Source organism: Neovison vison, chromosome 5, assembly GCF_020171115.1.
Source record: "Neovison vison isolate M4711 chromosome 5, ASM_NN_V1, whole genome shotgun sequence".
NCBI classification, from domain to species: Eukaryota; Metazoa; Chordata; class Mammalia; order Carnivora; family Mustelidae; genus Neogale; species Neogale vison.
Genome location: NC_058095.1, coordinates 63,466,741 through 63,484,521, shown reverse-complemented (window position 1 = coordinate 63,484,521; position 17,781 = coordinate 63,466,741). Strand labels below are relative to the sequence as shown.

General features: G+C 37.5%; 1 protein-coding gene across 1 annotated transcript in view; it reads right to left on the bottom strand.

Moving 5' to 3' along the window:
* LOC122906787 (zinc finger protein 624-like) overlaps positions 1-17,781 on the bottom strand; it is a 33,627-nt gene that overhangs the window by 5,563 nt on the left and 10,283 nt on the right. The window contains 1 exon segment of the mRNA XM_044249169.1: positions 3,017-3,143. Within this exon segment, the coding sequence (XP_044105104.1) occupies positions 3,017-3,143 (127 nt within the window).

Here is a 17,781-nt window from a genome sequence, read left to right as displayed (position 1 = left end):
GGGGTTTCAGTCTCAGATTTCATGATATATTATAATGTGGCAGTAATCAAAACAGTGTAATACTGGCACAAAAACAGACATAGATCAATGCAACAGGACAGAACAGAGAGTCCAGAAATAATCCCATATTTATATGGTCAATTAACAAAGGACGCAAGAATATATAACGGGGAAAAGACCGTGTCTTCAACAAACAGTGCTGGGAAAACTGGACAGCTACATCCAAAGAGTGAAACTGGACCCCTTTCTTACACCATGCAGAAAAATAAACTCAAAATGGATTAAACACCTAAGTGTGGGAGCTCAAATCATAAAATTCCTAGAAGAGAACATAGGCAGTGATTTCTTTAACAGTGGGCACAGAACATTTTTCTAGATATATCTCCTCAGGCAACGAAATCAGAGGAAAAATTAAATTACTGGGATCACACAAAGCTAAAAAACTTTATGCAGAGTGAAGGAAATCATCCACAAAACAAGAAGACAACCTACTGAATGGGAGATGATAATTGTAAATGATATATTTGATAAGGGCTTAACATCCAAAATAAAGAACTTAACTCAGCACCCAAAAAACAAATGATTCAATTGAAAATGGGGAGAAGGCAGGAAAACACATTTTTCTGAAGAAATAGAGAACGGCTGATGGAAACATGGTAAGATGCTCAACATCACTACCCATCAGGAAAATGCAAATTAAAACCACAATGAGATATCACCTCACACATGCCAGAAAGGCTGAAATTAAAAAACACAACAAATAAGAAATGTTGGTGAGGATGTGAAGAAAAAGGAACCCTCAAAAAAAAAAAAAAAAAAAAAAGAACCCTCATTCACCACCAATGTAAATTGGTGCAGCCACTGTGGGAAAGAGTAGGTAGGTTCCTCAAAAACTTTAAAACAATTATCAGGGGCGCCTGGGTGGCTCAGTGGGTTAAGCTGCTGCCTTCGGCTCAGGTCATGATCTCAGGGTCCTGGGATCGAGTCCCGCATCGGGCTCTCTGCTCAGCATGGGGCCTGCTTCCCTTCTTCTCTCTCTGCCTGCCTCTCTGCCTACTTGTGATCTCTCTCTGTCAAATAAATAAATAAAATCTTAAAAAAAAAACAAAAAAACCCCAATTATGATCCACTCATTCCACTACTGGGTACGTACCCAAATAAAACAAAAACACTAATTTGAAAAGATATATGCACCCCTATGTTTACTGCAGCATTTTTTACAATAGTCAAGCTATGGAAGCCACCCAAGTGTCCACTGACAGAGGAATGGATAAAGGCGATGTAGTGTGTACATACAATGGAATATTACTTGGCCACGATAAAGAATGAAATCTTGCCATTTGCAACAACATAGATGGACCTAGAGGGTATTATGCTAAGTGAAATAAGTCAGTCAGAGTTTAATACAGGAAACAAAATAATGAACAATGAAAAAAAGAGATTAAAGAAAACCCCAGACTCTCGAATACAGAGAACAAACTGGTGGCCACCAGAGGGGAGACAGGTGGGGGATGGGTGAAATAGGCAAAGGAGATTAAGAGCACATTTATCTTTTTTTTTTAAAAGATTTTATTTATTTATTTGACAGAGAGAAATCACAAGTAGACGGAGAGGCAGAGAGAGAGAGAGAGAGAGAGAGCGAAGCAGGCTCCCTGCTGAGCAGAGAGCCCGATGCGGGACTCGATCCAAGAACCCTGAGATCATGACCTGAGCCGAAGGCAGCAGCTTAACCCACTGAGCCACCCAGGTGCCCAAGAGCACATTTATCTTGATGAGCACCGAGTGATGAACAGAATTACTGAATCATTACATTGTACACCTGAAACTCATATAAAACTATGTTAATTATACTTGATTTAAAAATCTGTAATATTGATACATGAAAAGAATATGTATAACACCTACTGAGTTACCGATGGCATCATGATAAAATTCTCAAGTGAACTAGAATCCAATTTGTGGATTCCATCTCCACTATCAGCTTAACCCAAGATACAATCTCTGCCTAGACTATCGTAACAACCTCATTACCTGGTTTAATGTCCTCAAGCTCGATTTCCACACACACAGTTACTTCCGAAAAATCCTTGATTAAAGTCCTTCAATGCCTTCACACTTGCTTTGATTAAAATCCAAATGGTTACTATCACCTACAAAGCTCTGAGTAGGCAGGCGGTTGTCTACACAGTCTCCTGCTTACTTAGGCTTCATTCATAGCAGCCTCCTTTTCATTTTGAGAACACATTTCATTCCTTTACTTTTAAAAAAAGATTTTATTTATTTGACAGAGAGAGACACAGCAAGAGGGGGAACACAAGCAGAGGGAGTGGGAGAGGGAGAAGCAGGCTTTTTGCTGAGCAGGAAGCCTGACATGGGGCTCAATCCCAGGACCCTGGGATCATGACCTGAGCCGAAGGCAGCAGCTTAACCCACTGAGCCACCCAGGCACCCCACAGATGGCTATTTAAATTTAAGTTAGTTAAAACTATATAAAATTTAAAATTCAGTTATTCCATTGGACTAGCCAGATTTCAGGTTCTCAGCAGCCCCAAATATCTAGTGCCTGTCATACTGGACAGCACAGACACAGAACATTCTATTGTACAGTGGTGTTACGGATGATTACAAAGGAGCCCAACACTATGATTCTAGGTTTTCTGGGATTACAGATCACTGGAATAATCTATGTTTGGAAAAAAAACGAACACATCTGTTCTTTTCTTTCTGGAGGTACTGATAACTCCCATTTATAAAAATGATCAGAAAAAAGTTCAGTTCTAAATCTGGGGAGCTGTCAACAACCTCCCAAGATGCCAATGAAATATGTATTTCTTACTCTACAATGGATGGGCCACTTAATTAAGAGCAAGGGATAGCATGATCCCCAAAACATCCCCCTCATTTGAGATTTGAATGCCTAAACTCTAACCGCAGGTCAGTTAAGTACTTTAGAGGCTCTGTATCTTCAGCATACCTGATCAAGTGGGTAGGTACGGGAACCGGAAGTTATTCTTACCCAGGGAGACAAGATTCCTATAATTCTCTAGCATCACATCCTTGTGTAGGTTCCTCTGTGAAGGGTCCATCAACCTCCACTCTTCTAACGTGAAGTCTATAGCCACATCTTTAAATGTCACGGGATCCTAAAATAAATACACTGTGATCACCCAGGCACTACACAGTGAGACCTGTTGGGCAGAATGATACATATAAAACTGGAGGAATACTCCAGAAATCAGAATCACCAAATGACCACTGAAGTCAACCAGTTCAACCCTCAGAGCCTGAGGGAATCTCTCCAGCGATAAGAACTTAAAACCATAAGACGAAGCCCATTCAATTTCCTGATTTTTACTTGAAGCAGGATTTTCTTTTCAGATTATTTAAAATCTGGCTTTCTTTAATTTTGAAATATTGGTCTTACTATATTATCTGGAGTAAAACAGCATGGTTTCCTCCTTCCCTAGAAAGGTCCTAACATCTGATAACAGCTAGTAGTTTCTACCCAAATCATCCTTTCTCCCTCAAAACTCTGGCTTATCTATACTATCTGCTCTTTCTCAGTACTAAATCTACAGAATATGACTTAATAAAACATACAGTTTATCATTCAGATTGTAGATACAGAATATCGTAAGGTCTGTCTTTGAGCAAGAAAAAATTAAGAAATCATGGGCACTCTGGAGAACTTTTTCGGTCAGGATATGAATTATACATGTGCTTGTGTAAAAAAATGCAAGAAGAAGCCATACAATTTTTTTACTGGTTACCTGTTAGAAGAAGAAGGGAACAAAGAGAGTGCAGAGGACTGGAATTAGAAGCTAGACTCTCTTGAATATTTCCTGTTTTGTAGACCATGTCAACGTATTATGAAAAAAATTAAAATTGTAAAGTCTTCCCTAAAAATTAAAAGGAAAATGAAACCAGTTTGAAGCACAGACATTCATCAAAGATGAAATATTTTAAGTGACTTTAAAACAACAATTTTCTGTATATCCTTTGTGAAATATACCCCAAGTAGAAAAAGAACGGCAAAAAGCAAAAACTGTTTTGCAATAAATAATCATACTGTTGGTGGTAGTGAAGAAAATGCTATTTTGTAACTGCTGTGTGCATAGTGTTTGCTAAAGCAAATTAGTATATTGACGCAACTGAGAACCAATAAATTTGGCATGACAGAAAGAAGATATAATGTGATATTGGTGAGATGATGCAGTAACTTCATAGATCCAAATTTGAATTCGAAGTATCAGTATAAACTCATGAATTATTTTAGTTTTAAGGAAGAAAATAAAATATATTTCCTAGTTTCATCCATGGAAAAGGCCTAAAAATACAGACAATAACTAATAAGGTAACATGATGCAAGCTAAAATGTGGCCTCTAAATATTACTTACCACTAAAAGGAAAAAGGCCTGGAACATTCTATGATACCAAAGGCAAGGGAGACTACTAAGATCATATCTAAGATGCAGGAGAAACTTGGAAGAGGCTCCCACTACTTAACAATAATGGGATAATTTGAACATCCGTGAGGATAATAAACAATGGGTTTCAAAAACACACATTTAAATTCATGATTCCATACATTACTATAAAAATACTCAATATTTTTGGAGGATGCCTGGAAACTGATAAATAAATAGAAAGAATTAACCTTTTGTCCGTTTCCTATGGAAAATATTTATAGCTTGCATAGTAATAGATTGTGATCACACAGTTGCTGAGGAGAGATTTCTCTTTATGGAAGGATTTCAGCTAATACATGGAAAGGAACAACGAAAATTAGAACATCATCATTTTGCAACCTCTAATGAATTAAAGGGTCATAAGTGACTGCTAATATACCAAACAGGCCACAATGAGGCCATTATGTGCCTTCTGGAGGTATATACCAGATATACGCCAAAAACATTTTGAAAAGAATCAAATCAGAATCTGATTAAGCCTCCAGATCCAACTAATAATATACTGGAAATACAGAGGACAGAGAAATGTCTTAAATAACCCTTATTTAACAATGAATAAAATCCATGTTGTATGAAATTCTAAATCAATAGAAGTTTATTGTCCAATAGAAATGTATTGCAAGTCACATTTGTAACTTAAGGTTTCTAGCAGACCCATTAAAATAAAAGGAAACACATGAAATTTTTAATATTATTCAGTCTAATATATATGCAATATTATAATCTCAACACACAATCAATGTAAAAATTATTAATGAACACTATCTTTTGTACTAAGATTTTGAAACATGACTTGCATTTTATCTTTTTTATTTTTATTTTTTTAAGTTTTATTTTTTATTCGACAGAGAGAGATCACAAGTAGGCAGAGAGGCAGGCAGAGCGAGAGAGGGAATGCAGGCTCCCCACTGTGCAGAGAGCCCAATGTGGAGCTCGATCCCAGGACCGTGAGATCACGACCTGAGCTGAAGGCAGAGGCTCCCAGGTGCCACTGAGCCACCCAGGACACGCATTTTAAATTTACAGGGCATCCCAATTTGGACTAGTTACATTTCAGGTCTCAATAGCCATATGTGGCTAGTGGCTACTCTGCTGGGCAACAGTACAAGTAAGTACAAATAACAGTACAAAGAAAGTACAAATAACGTGGGTTTCTTCAACAAATTATTATAAGGAGAAAAAAAGAGGGATGCGGGAAACTCTAGCCTAAAAGTGACCTAGGAGACAATATTAACCAATCATAACATATGAATCAACCAGGGAAACAAATACCAAGCCAACATTTGATAATATTAAGGCTTTTTACTGATTTTTAGCTGAAACCATGGTAATATACTCAACATTAAAAAACATGCTATAGATATATGACAAGATATTTATTGATGAAATTATATAATGTATATGCTTGAAAATAATTAATGAGAGAGGGTAAGATTACAAATGAAATATGATAATCCAGTGGCTGATCATTGTTGAACACAAGCATTAGGTACAAAGGGATTCATGAAACCACTCTCTCTTCTTTTGTATATATACAGTGCATAATATTTGTCAGGTACTGATCTAAGGCCTTGTTATATAATGACTAAATCCTCCCAATAAGGAAGGTGCTAATAAGAAAAGTGCAGCATGAAAAGGTTCCATGTCTTGTCCAAGTTCTCATAAAGGTAAAGTCTAGATTCAAACTCAGGCAGTTTGACTCCAGAATTCAAACTCAATCCCTAACTCTATGATCTAATAAACTAAAGATCCTGATTAGCTGATTAGCCAAAAGCCTTAAGTTAGATTTTATTTGTCTATAATTGCTCTATATCAGAAGAAACAGATTTCCTCTGGGGTGTTTTCCTGCCGTATAGATCTGTATACTTGTCAACTGTTTAACCCCTTTATTTATTTGTACCTGAAAGTCCATGAAACAAACTTTTCATTCTGCTAATAATAAACTATAGCTAATATGGGAGAGAATGACAGTATATAAACTTTATGTTAAACACTTCACATGTCACTCAAAGTGTAATGAACTTTCTGGGTTTTATTTTTTTTTCCCACCAAAAGCTAAGCCTCCAGTTAAGAAGGCCCTCAGCTCTCACCTTTGGCTTACCCTGAGGTTCTGTGAAAGCAAGAGTTGTAAACTCCTACTTAAGACTAGGAAGAGAAGGTATGCCCAGCACATACAAAAATCTTTTGACAAATGCTAGAAGACTTGCTGGTTTAAAAAGGTTAAGGAAATCTGTGTCCAGTCATTAATTACTATGTCGACCAAGCAGACATTTCAAAAAGACTTCACATGATAAAGAATACAATCTTTACTGAATTAGTCCAAAAAAGTCACGAAACAAAACAGCACAGCAGCCAGCAGCAACAACAAACCCTGGGGACCACAGATTCTGATTTCTAGAGTTGCTGCATCATTTTATTTAAAATATGTGTTTTGAAGAAGAGTTATAAGATACACAAAGAAACAAGAAAGCATGGGCCAAGGTTAAAGAAAAATCAATGGAAAATGTCCTTAAGTAAGCCAAGAAGTTGTACTTACTAAATGAAGACATTAAATGAATATTAAAAGTATATCCAAAGATCTAAAAAACTCATCTAAAGAATTAAAGGAAATTATGAAAATGGTATCTCACAAAATAGAAATTCTGTAGTTGAAAAACATAATAACTGAAATAAAAAATTCACTAGAGAGGTTTCCTGAAAGGAAAGAGCAAATTGAGCAGCAGTAGAGTGTGAACGTTTGTGTCTCCTTCTCCTTCCCCACTTTCATGTGTCAAAATCATAATGCCCAGTGTGATGACATTAGGAAGTCTGGCCTTTGGGAGATACTTAAGTCATGAAGGTGGAACCCTCATGAATGGAAGTAATGCCTTAGTAAAGTAGCTCCAGACAGATCCCTAGCTCCTTCTGCCACGTGAGAGTACAGTGAGAAGTCTGTGACCCAGAAGAGAGCCTTCATCTGAACATGCTGGCACACTGACATCAGACATCCAGCCTTCGACTGTGATGAATAGGTTTCTATTCTCTATAAGCCACCCAGTCTTTTGTCTATAGAAGCCCAAACAGACTAAAATACGCAGGCAAAAAAAGAGAGAGAGACTCTCTCTCTCTCCCTCTCTGCCTGCCTCTCTGTCTACTTGTGATCTCTCTGTCAAATAAATCTTTAAAAAAAAAAAGAGAGAGAGAGAGAGAATTGGTAACTTGAAAAAAGATAAAATGACATTATTTAGACTGAGGAACAGAGCAAAAAAGAATGAAAAAAGTAAACAGAATTTCAGAGACTTGTGGAACAATGAGAATACCAATATATGCATGATGGGAGTCCCTGAAGGAGAGGGGGAAAAGAGGCAGAAAAAATATTCAAATAAATAATGGTTGGGGTACCTACAGGCTCAATGGGTTGAACATCTGCCTTCTGCTCAGATTGTGATCTCAGGGTCCTGGGATAGAGCCGTGCATTGGGCTTCCTGCTCAGTGGGGAGCCTGCTTCTCCTTCTCCCTCTGTCCCCCTCTCATGCTCTCTCTCTCATTGTAAAAAAACAAAACAAAACAAAACAAAAACCCCCCAAAAAAAACCCCCAAAAATCTCCCCAAATTTGGTGAACATTAATCTGCACATACACGAAGCTCAATGAACACTACGTAGGATAAAATCAGAGACCCATGCCTACATATGTCATAGTCAAACTATGAAAAGACAGAGAATCTTTTTTTTTAAAGGTTTTATTTATTTATTTGACAGACAGAGATCACAAGTAGAAAGGGAGATAGGCAGGGAGAGAGGGGGAAGCAGGCTCTCCACGGAGCAGAGAGCCTGATGTGGGACTCAATCCCAGGACCCCGGGACCACAACCCAAGCTGAAGGCAGAGACTTTAACCCACTGAGCCACCCAGGCACCCCAAGGCAGAGAATCTCGAAAGAAGCAAAACAGAAGGGACTCCTTTTGTGTAAGGGATTTTCAGTAAAGATGTCAGTTGATTTCTAACTACAAATCAGTGAAAGTAGAAGACTGTGTTACAACATTCAGAGTGCTGGAAGAGAAAAAGTCAGCAAAGAATTGTACAGGCAGGAGGGGCGCCTGGGTGGCTCAGTGGGTTCAAGCCTCTGCCTTCGGCTCAGGTCATGATCTCAGGGTCCTGGGATCAAGCCCTGCATCGGGCTCTCTGCTCAGTGGGGAGCCTGCTTCCCTTCCCCTCTCCCTACTTGTGATCTCTGTCTGTCAAATGAATAAAATCTTAGAAAAAAAAAAAGAAAAATTGTACAGGCAGGAAAATTATCCTTCAATAAAGATAAATACAAAATAAGAAAATTCACTGCTAACACATCTGGCCTGCATTAAATTCATTTCAAGTAAAATAAAGGACCCTAGACAGTAATATAAGTCCACATAAAGAAATAATAAACACCAGTAAACATAACTCTACAGATAACAATATAAACATATTTTCATTTGTAATGCTTTCCTTCCTTATTTTCTGTTATTTTTTATCCTTTAAAGATTTATTTATCTGTGGGGCGCCTGGGTGGCTCAGTTGGGTTAAAGCCTCTGCCTTCAGCTCAGGTCATGATCTTGGGGTCCTGGGATCAGGCCCCACATGCTCGGTGGGGAGACTGCTTCCCCCTCTTTCTCTGCCTGCCTCTCTGCCTACTTGTGATCTCTCTCTCAAATAAATAAATAACATCTTTAAAAAAAGAAGATTTATTTATTTGGGAGACAGTACGGGTGTGGGGTGGGAAGGGCAGAGGGAGAAATTCTATTTCGAGCAGTCTCCCCACTGAGCACATGATTTCATGACCCTGAGATCATGACTTAAGTCAAAATCAAGCGTTGGGTGCTTAACCAACTGAGCCACCCAGGTACCCCCTTTTAAATCTAATTTTATTTTATTTTATTTTTTAAAGATTTGGTTTATTTACTTGAGAGACAATGAGAAAGCATGAGAGCGGCCCCAGTCAGAGGGAGAAGACTCCCCACTGAGCGGGGAGCCCAATTAGGGACTCAATCTTGGGACTCTAGGATAATGACCTGAGTTGGAGGAAGTTGTTTAACCAACTGAACCACCCAGGCATCCCTTTAATCTAATTCTAAAAGACAACTGCGTAAAACAAAAATCAAAACATTATGCTGATGGGCTCATAATGTATAAAAGGTGTAATCTGTTTTTGATTTTTTTAAAAGATTTGTTTATTTCAGAGAGAGACTGCACATGGTGGGGAGGGGCAGAGGGAGAGGGAGAGAAACTCAAGTGGACTTCGTGCTGAGTATGGAGCTTGACACAGGGCTCAATCACCCGACCCTGAGATTGCTACCTGAGCCAAAACCAAAAGTAGGATGCTTAACTGACCATAGCACTCAGACATCCTGATTTTTTTTTTAAAGATTTTATATTTAAGTAATCTCTATACCCAACATGGGTCTCAAACTCATAACCCCGAGATCAAGAGTCACATGCTCTACACCAACTGAGACAGACAGGTGTCCCTAAAAGGTATAATTTGTATGACAATAAGAATACACCGGAGACTGAGAGAATGGAGCTATCTAAATTAGAGCAAAGATTTACATACTATTAAGGTTAAATTGGCATTAATCTGAAATACATCATTTTATGTCAAGATGTTAATTATAATCCCCAGGGAAAGAACTAGATAAAAATTCGAAAAGGTATTAAAAAAGAAATAAGGGAATCAAATGGGATACTAGAAAATACATAACACAAAACAAAGCAGTAAAGGAGAAAGAAACAAAACAAAGCTGTAAGACATAAAGAAGACAAATAGCAAAAAGATGGACATAAATTTGACCTTATCAGTCATTAAATTAAAAGTAATAAACTGAACACTCCAATCAAAAGGCAGAGATGAGAAGGGAGTTTTCTTAAAATGATACAAATATAAGGTGTCTACAAAAGACACACTTTATTTCTTTTTAAGATTTTATTTATTTATTGAAAGAGAGAACTAAGCAGGAGTAGAAGCAGACGGAAAAGCAGACTCTCCACTGAGCAGGGAGCCCAAGGCAGGGCTCATGACCTGTGCTGAAGGCAGACACTTCACTGAACCACCCAAGAGCCCCAGAGGACACAATTTATTTTATTTTAAATTTTATTTATTTATTTGTCAAAGAGAGAGAGGAGTGAGAGTGAGCACAAGCAGACAGAGTGGTAGGCAGAGGCAGAGGGAGAAGCAGGCTCCCTACTGAGCAAGGAGCCTCATGAGGGACTCGATCCTAGGACGCTGGGATCATGACCTGAGCTGAAGGCAGCCGCTTAACCAGCTGAGCCACCCAGGCGAGGAGGACACAATTTAAATTCAAAAACCCAAATAGGTTGAATGTAAAAGGACAGAAAAAACATACTGTGTAAACAGTACACAAAAGAGTGCTAGAGTAGCAACTTAGTGTCAGACAAAATAAATATAAAATATTCTTAGAGGGGTGCCTGGGAGGCTCAGTGGGTTGGGCCTCTGGCTTTGGCTCAGGTCATGGTCTCAGGGTCCTGGGATACAGCCCCACATCCTGCTCTCTGCTCAGCGGGGAGCCTACATTCCCCCCACCCCACCTGCCTCTCTGCCTACTTGAGATTTCTCTCTCTCTGTCAAATAAATAAATAAAATCGTTAAAAAAATTGTTATTTTGTAATGATAAACTGATTAATTTATTAGTAAGACATAAAAAATTTAAACATATATTCCCTTAAAGGAATCTCAAAAAATAAGAAACAAAATTCATTGAATTGAAGAAACAAAGACATTATCCAACAATAGACTTCAAAGCCCCATTTTCAATAACATTACAAGGCAGAAGATCAACAAGGAAATAGACGACTTGAACAGACATCTGTAGAACACGGAGGCATCCAATTATAGCAGAACATACATTCTTCTCAAGTGTATGTGGAATATTCTCCAAGACTGATCATATCTTAGGACACAAAGCAACTATCAAAATTTTAAAAGACTGAAATCGTACAAAGTATCACTTCTGATTACAATGAAATGAAACTGCAAATCAACAAGAAAAAAAATAGAAAATTCAAAAACACGTAAGAATGAAATAACCCTTAAAAAACTAATGAGTCAGGACACCTGGGTGGCTCAGTGGGTTAAAGCCTCTGCCTTCAGCTCAGGTCATGATCCCAGGGTCCTGGGATTGAGCCCCGCATCAGGCTCTCTGCTCAGCAGGGAGCCTGCTTCCTCCTCTCTCTCTGCCTGCTTCTCTGCTTACTTGTGATCCCTGTCAAATAAATAAACAAAATCTTTTTTTTTTTTTTAAGATTTTTTAATTTATTTATTTGACAGACAGAGATCACAAGTAGGCAGAGAGGCAGGCAGAGAGAGAGAGAGAGAGAGAGAGAGAGAGAGGAAAGCAGGCTCTCCGCTCAGCGGAGAGCCCGATGCGGGACTCGATCCCAGGACCCTGGGATCATGACCTGAGCCGAAGGCAGCGGCTTAACCCACTGAGCCACCCAGGCGCCCCTAAATAAACAAAATCTTAAAAAAAAAACCTAATAAGTCAAAGAAAAAAATCACAAGAGAATTTAGAAAATAATTTGAGAAAAATGAAAATGAATTACTTTCTATCAAAACTTGTGGGATAAGTGTAAGAAGTGTGTAGTTGGAAGAAGATGCAGTGTAAGAAGTGTGTAGTTGGAAATGTATAGCTGTGAATGCCTACATTAAAAAAAGAAAGATATCAAATCAACACTCTAAACTCATACCTTATGGAAATAGGTACTATGCAGACCCGTTCTCTGAAAACTATAAAATGCTGATGAAAAAAAACTGAAGACAACACAAAGAAATGGAAAGATATTCCATGTTCATGGATTGTAAGAACAAACATTGTTAAAATGTCTATACTAACTAAAGCAATGTACAGATTAAACACAACCCCATTCAAAATACCAGCAGCATTTTTAACAGAACTAGAACAAACAATTCTAAAATTTGTATGGAACCACAAAAGACCCTAAATGGCGGAAGAACTCTTGAAAAAGTAAAGTGAAACAAGGTATCAAAATTCCAGACTTCAAATTATGTTACAAAGCTGTAGTAACGAAAGCAGTATAGGACTGGCATAAATACAGACACATAGATCAATGGAACAGAATAGAAAACCTAGATGTAAAACCATTAATTACATGGTCAACTAATCTTCAACAAAATAAGAAAGAATATACAATGGAAGAAAGACAGTGTCCTCAGCAAAGGGGATTGGTAAAACTGGACAGCTACCTGCAAATGAATGAAACTGGATGACTTTTTTTTTTTTTTTAAGATTTTATTTATTTATTTATTTATTTGACAGAGAGAAATCACAAGTAGATGGAGAGGCAGGCAGAGAGAGAGAGAGGGAAGCAGGCTCCCTGCTGTGCAGAGAACCCGATGTGGGACTCGATCCCAGGACCCTGGGATCATGACCTGAGACAAAGGCAGCGGCTTAACCCACTGAGCCACCCAGGCGCCCCAACTTTCTTATACCATACAGAAAAAATAAACTCAAAATGTACTAAAGGCCGAAATGTGAGAACTGAAACCATAAAAATCCTAGAAGACCACACGGATAGTCATTATTTTGACAACAGCCATAGCAAAATTTTAAGATATGTCTCCTGAGGCAAGGGAAAGAAAAGCAAAAATAAACTACTGGGACTACTTCAAAACCAAAAGCTTCTGCACAGAGAAGGAAAGAACCAACAATCCAAAAACAATGTATTGAATGGGAGAAGATATTTGCAAATGACATATCCGATAAAGCACTAGTATTCAAAATATATACAGAACTGATACAACTCAATAAAAACACAAATAATCCAATCAAAAAATGGACAAGAGGGGCGCCTGGGTGGCTCAGTAGGTTAAAGCCTCTGTCTTCAGCTCGGGTCATGATCCCAGGATCCTGGGATCGAGCCTCACATAGGGCTCTCTGCTCAGCAGAGAGCCTGCTTCCCCCCGTCTCACTCTTATGCCTCTCTGCCTACTTGTGATCTCTCTCTGTCAAATAAATAAATAAAATCTTTTAAAATAAAAAAAAATGGACAAGAAGACTTTAACAGACATTTCTCTAAAGAAGACATTTGGCCAACAGACACATGAAAAGATGCTCAACATCACTCATTAGGGAAATGCAAATCAAAACTACAATGAGATACCACCTCACACCTGTTAAAATGGCTAAAATCAAAAATCCAAAAAGAACTGCTGGTGAAGTTGTGAAGAAAAGGAACACTCATGCACTATTGGTGGGAATGCATCCTGGTGCAGCCACTGTGGAAAACAGTATGGAGCTTCTTCAAAAAGTTAAAAATAGAACTACCCTATGATCCAGGAATTGTATTTCTGGTTATTTATCTAAAAATATGAAAACTAATTCAGAAAGATATATGCACCCCTATGATTACTGCAGCATTACTTACAATAGGCAAATTATGGAAGCAATCCAAGTTGTCCATCAATAGATGAATGGATAAAGAAGATGTGATATACATGTGTGTATACATAATGGAATATTATTCATCCATCAAAAATGAAACCTTGCCACTTATAACAACATAAATGGATCTAGAGAGTATAATCCTACGTGAAATAAGTCAGTCAGAGAAGGACAAATATCATATGATTTCACTCATATGTGCAATTTAAGAAACAAAACAAATGATTAAAGGAAAACAAAGAGAGAGAGACAAATCAAGAAACAGATTTTTAACTATAGAGAACAAACTGATGGTTACCAGGGGTGAGCTGGGTGGAGAGATGAAGGAAATGGGTGATGGGGATTAAGAGTACACTTATCACGATAAACACTGAGTAATGTACAGATCTGTTGAATTAGTTAGTATATTGTACACCTGAAACTAATACAACACTGTATGTAACTATCCTGGAATTAAAATAAAAAATTAATACAAAATAAATTTATACCTTAAGGAACTAGAAAAAGAAGAACTAGAAAAGGAACTAAATTTTTCTTTAAAGCAGAAGAAAATAATGAATATCTAAATGGAGATAAACAAGATAGAGAATAAAAAAAGAGAGAAAGAAAATCAACAAATGCAGAAGTTGGTTCTTTGAAAAGATCACAAACCCTTAGCTAGACAAAGAGATAAGACTCAAACTGCTAAAACCAGGAATGAAAAAGGAGACATTACTACTGACCTTACAGAAATAAAAAGGATTATAAGAGAATACTAGGAACAACTCTATGCCAACAAATTAGAAAACCTAGATAAGATGGACAGATTCCTAGAAACACACAAACTACCAAAACTGACTCAAGATGACAGAGAAAATACAAATAGGTCTATAATAATTAAACTTCCCACAATAAAAGCCCAGGTTCAAGTGGCTTCCCTGAATTCCAACAAACATTTCAAGAAGAATTAATACCAATCTTACACTAACTCTTCCAAAAAACTGACCTCAACTCATTCTATGAGGTCAGTGTTAATAAAACAAGACAGATGCAAAATTTAAGGAAGAACCAGGCAGAATTAATTCAGTCTGATTCAGTTTGAATCCTGCCAAAAAGAAAACAAAATATATGCCATGGCAAATGCGATTTACCCCAGGAATACAAAATTCATTTAATATCTTAAAATCAACCAACATAACACATAATATTAGCAGAATAAAAAACAAAACCCACACAATTATCTTAACAGAATCAAAAAATTATGTGACAAAACCCAACAAACCAGAAATAGAAGCAAGCTTCATCAACGCAATAAAGACCATCTATGAAAGCACGAATCTAACATCATACTTAACAGTGAATGGCCATATGCGTTCCGCCTGGGATTACAAATCACAAAGATGTCCTCTCTCCTCACTTCTATTCAACACTGTACTGTATGTTTAAGCAAGAAAAACTTGAGAAGAAAAAGAAATAGAAGTTATCCAGACTCAAAAGGAAAAAGTAAATTTCTATTTGGAAATGACATAATCTCTACTTACAGATGATATTATCTTGCATACACAAAACCCTAAGGATTCCACACACATACACATAAGGATTGCACATGCACATACAAACAAACAAAAACCCTTTTCCTATGAAAAAAACTAGATTAGCAAGGTTCAGGACACAGGATCAATATACATAAGTCAACTGTTCCTATACATTACCATTGAACATTTCAAATAAGAAATTAAGAAAAAAATCCATTTAAAAGAACAAAAAGAATAAAACACTTAGGAATGAATTTAACAAAAGATGTGCAAGACCCATACATTAAAAATACAAAATATCACTAAAAGAGACTGAAGGACACTTAAATAAATGAGAGGACATTCCATATTCTTCTTACTAGAACGCAGTATTAACAAGGAATATTTCCCAAATTGATTAACACTTTCAACACAAGCCCTAAGAAAAGTCTATCTGCCTTTCTTGGAGCTATAGAAATGTTAAAAAGTATCATCGAAATACTGGTTCTACTCAAATTAAAATTAAAACTAGGGGCACCTGGATGGCTCAGTCAGTTAAATGTCTGACTCTTGATCTCAGCTCACATCTTGATTTCAGGGTTTTGAGTTCAAGCCTCAAACTGGGCTCCATGGTAGGCGTGGAGCCTACTTAAAAAAAAATATTAAACAAAACTAAGCTCAGTACTTATAAACATGATGCAGAATTTAAGAAAGAGTCAGACAGGGGGGTGCCTGGGTGGCTCAGTGGGTTAAAGCCTCTGTTTTCAGCGCAGGTCATGATTCAAGGGCCCTGGGATAGAGCCCCACATCCAGCTCTCTGCCCAGCAGGGAGCCTGCTTTCCTTCCTCTCTCTGCCTGCCACTCTGCCTACTTGTGATCTCTGTCCCTCTAATAAATTAAAAAAAAAAAAAAAAAAGGAAAGAAAGAGCCGGACAGAATTAACCTTCTCCCAAGGACTCCCCATCAGAACAAAAATGAACCCCATGAATTTTTCACCATGTCAAAAATAATGGTATTTTCCGACAGTTCATGGTTCAAAGCCTGAAACTATTAATATTTTCACCTTAAAAATTTTTAAGTCTAAACTGTCATATGTTCAAGGACAAATTTAAGAAGGATTGGCCCAGTATTAAATTTCAAAAAGACTATATAAAAATTATGTGTAAGAGGCTCAGAATGTATGTTGTCACAAAAGGAAAAAGAAAAGCCCAGTTTCACATAAAATATTCTTGGAATTAAACCAAATTCTAAAGTGTAATTTTGTAAAAACTTAAAAATATTATTCTAGGGGGGAAAAAAAGGAGCTGAACTTCAACATACTCTTTTTTTAAAAACCATAGTTATCTATAAGAGAGGAAGTAAGAATATTAATGGGGAAAAGACAGTCTCTTCAACAAACGGGTGTGGGGAAAGCTTGACAGCTATATGGAAAAGAATGAAGCTGGACAACCTTCTTATACCCCACACAAAAATAAGGTAACAACGAATTAAAGACCTAAATGTAAGACCTGAAACCATAAAACATCTAAAAGAAAACAAGGACAGTAAACTCTTGGACACTGGCCTTAGCAACAGTTTTCTGGATCTGTCTCCTCAGGCAAGGAAAATAAAAGCAAAAGCAAACAACTGGGACCATATCAAACTTAAAAGCTTTTGCACAGGGGCGCCTGGGTGGCTCAGTGGGTTAAAGCCTCTGCCTTCAACTCAGGTCATGGTCTCAGGGTCCTGGGATCGAGCCCCGCATCGGGCTCTCTGCTCTGCAGGGAGCCTGCTTCCTCCCCTCTCTCTCTGTCTACCTCTCTGCCTACTTGTGATCTCTCTTTCTGTCAAATAAATAAATAAAATCTTTAAAAAAAAAAAAAAAAGCTTTTGCACAGAGGAAGAAACCACCAACACAAAAATGGAAAAAGGTATTTGCAAATGATATATCTGATAAAGAGTTAATATCCAAACTATAAAAAATGCATACAACTCAGCAAAACCCCAAGTAACCCAATTAAAATTCCGCAGGGGACCTGAACAGATATTTTATCAAAGAGGACATACATATAGATGGCCATCAGACACATGAAAGGATGCTTAACATCATTAATTACCAAAGAAATGCAAATCAAAACCACGATGAGAAAATACAGCTGTCAGAATGGCTAAAATAAAAAAGACAAGAAATAACAAGAATTCGCAAGGGTGTTGAGAAAAGGGGCCACTTGGGCACTGTGGGTGGGGATGCAAGCAGGTGCAGCAGCTATAGAAAACAGTATGGAGGTTCCTCAAAAAATTAAAAATAGAATGACCATATATGATCCAGTAATTCCACTGCTACTTACCCGAAGAAAATGAAAACACTAATTCAAAAAGACATGTGCACCCTTATGATTATTGTAGCA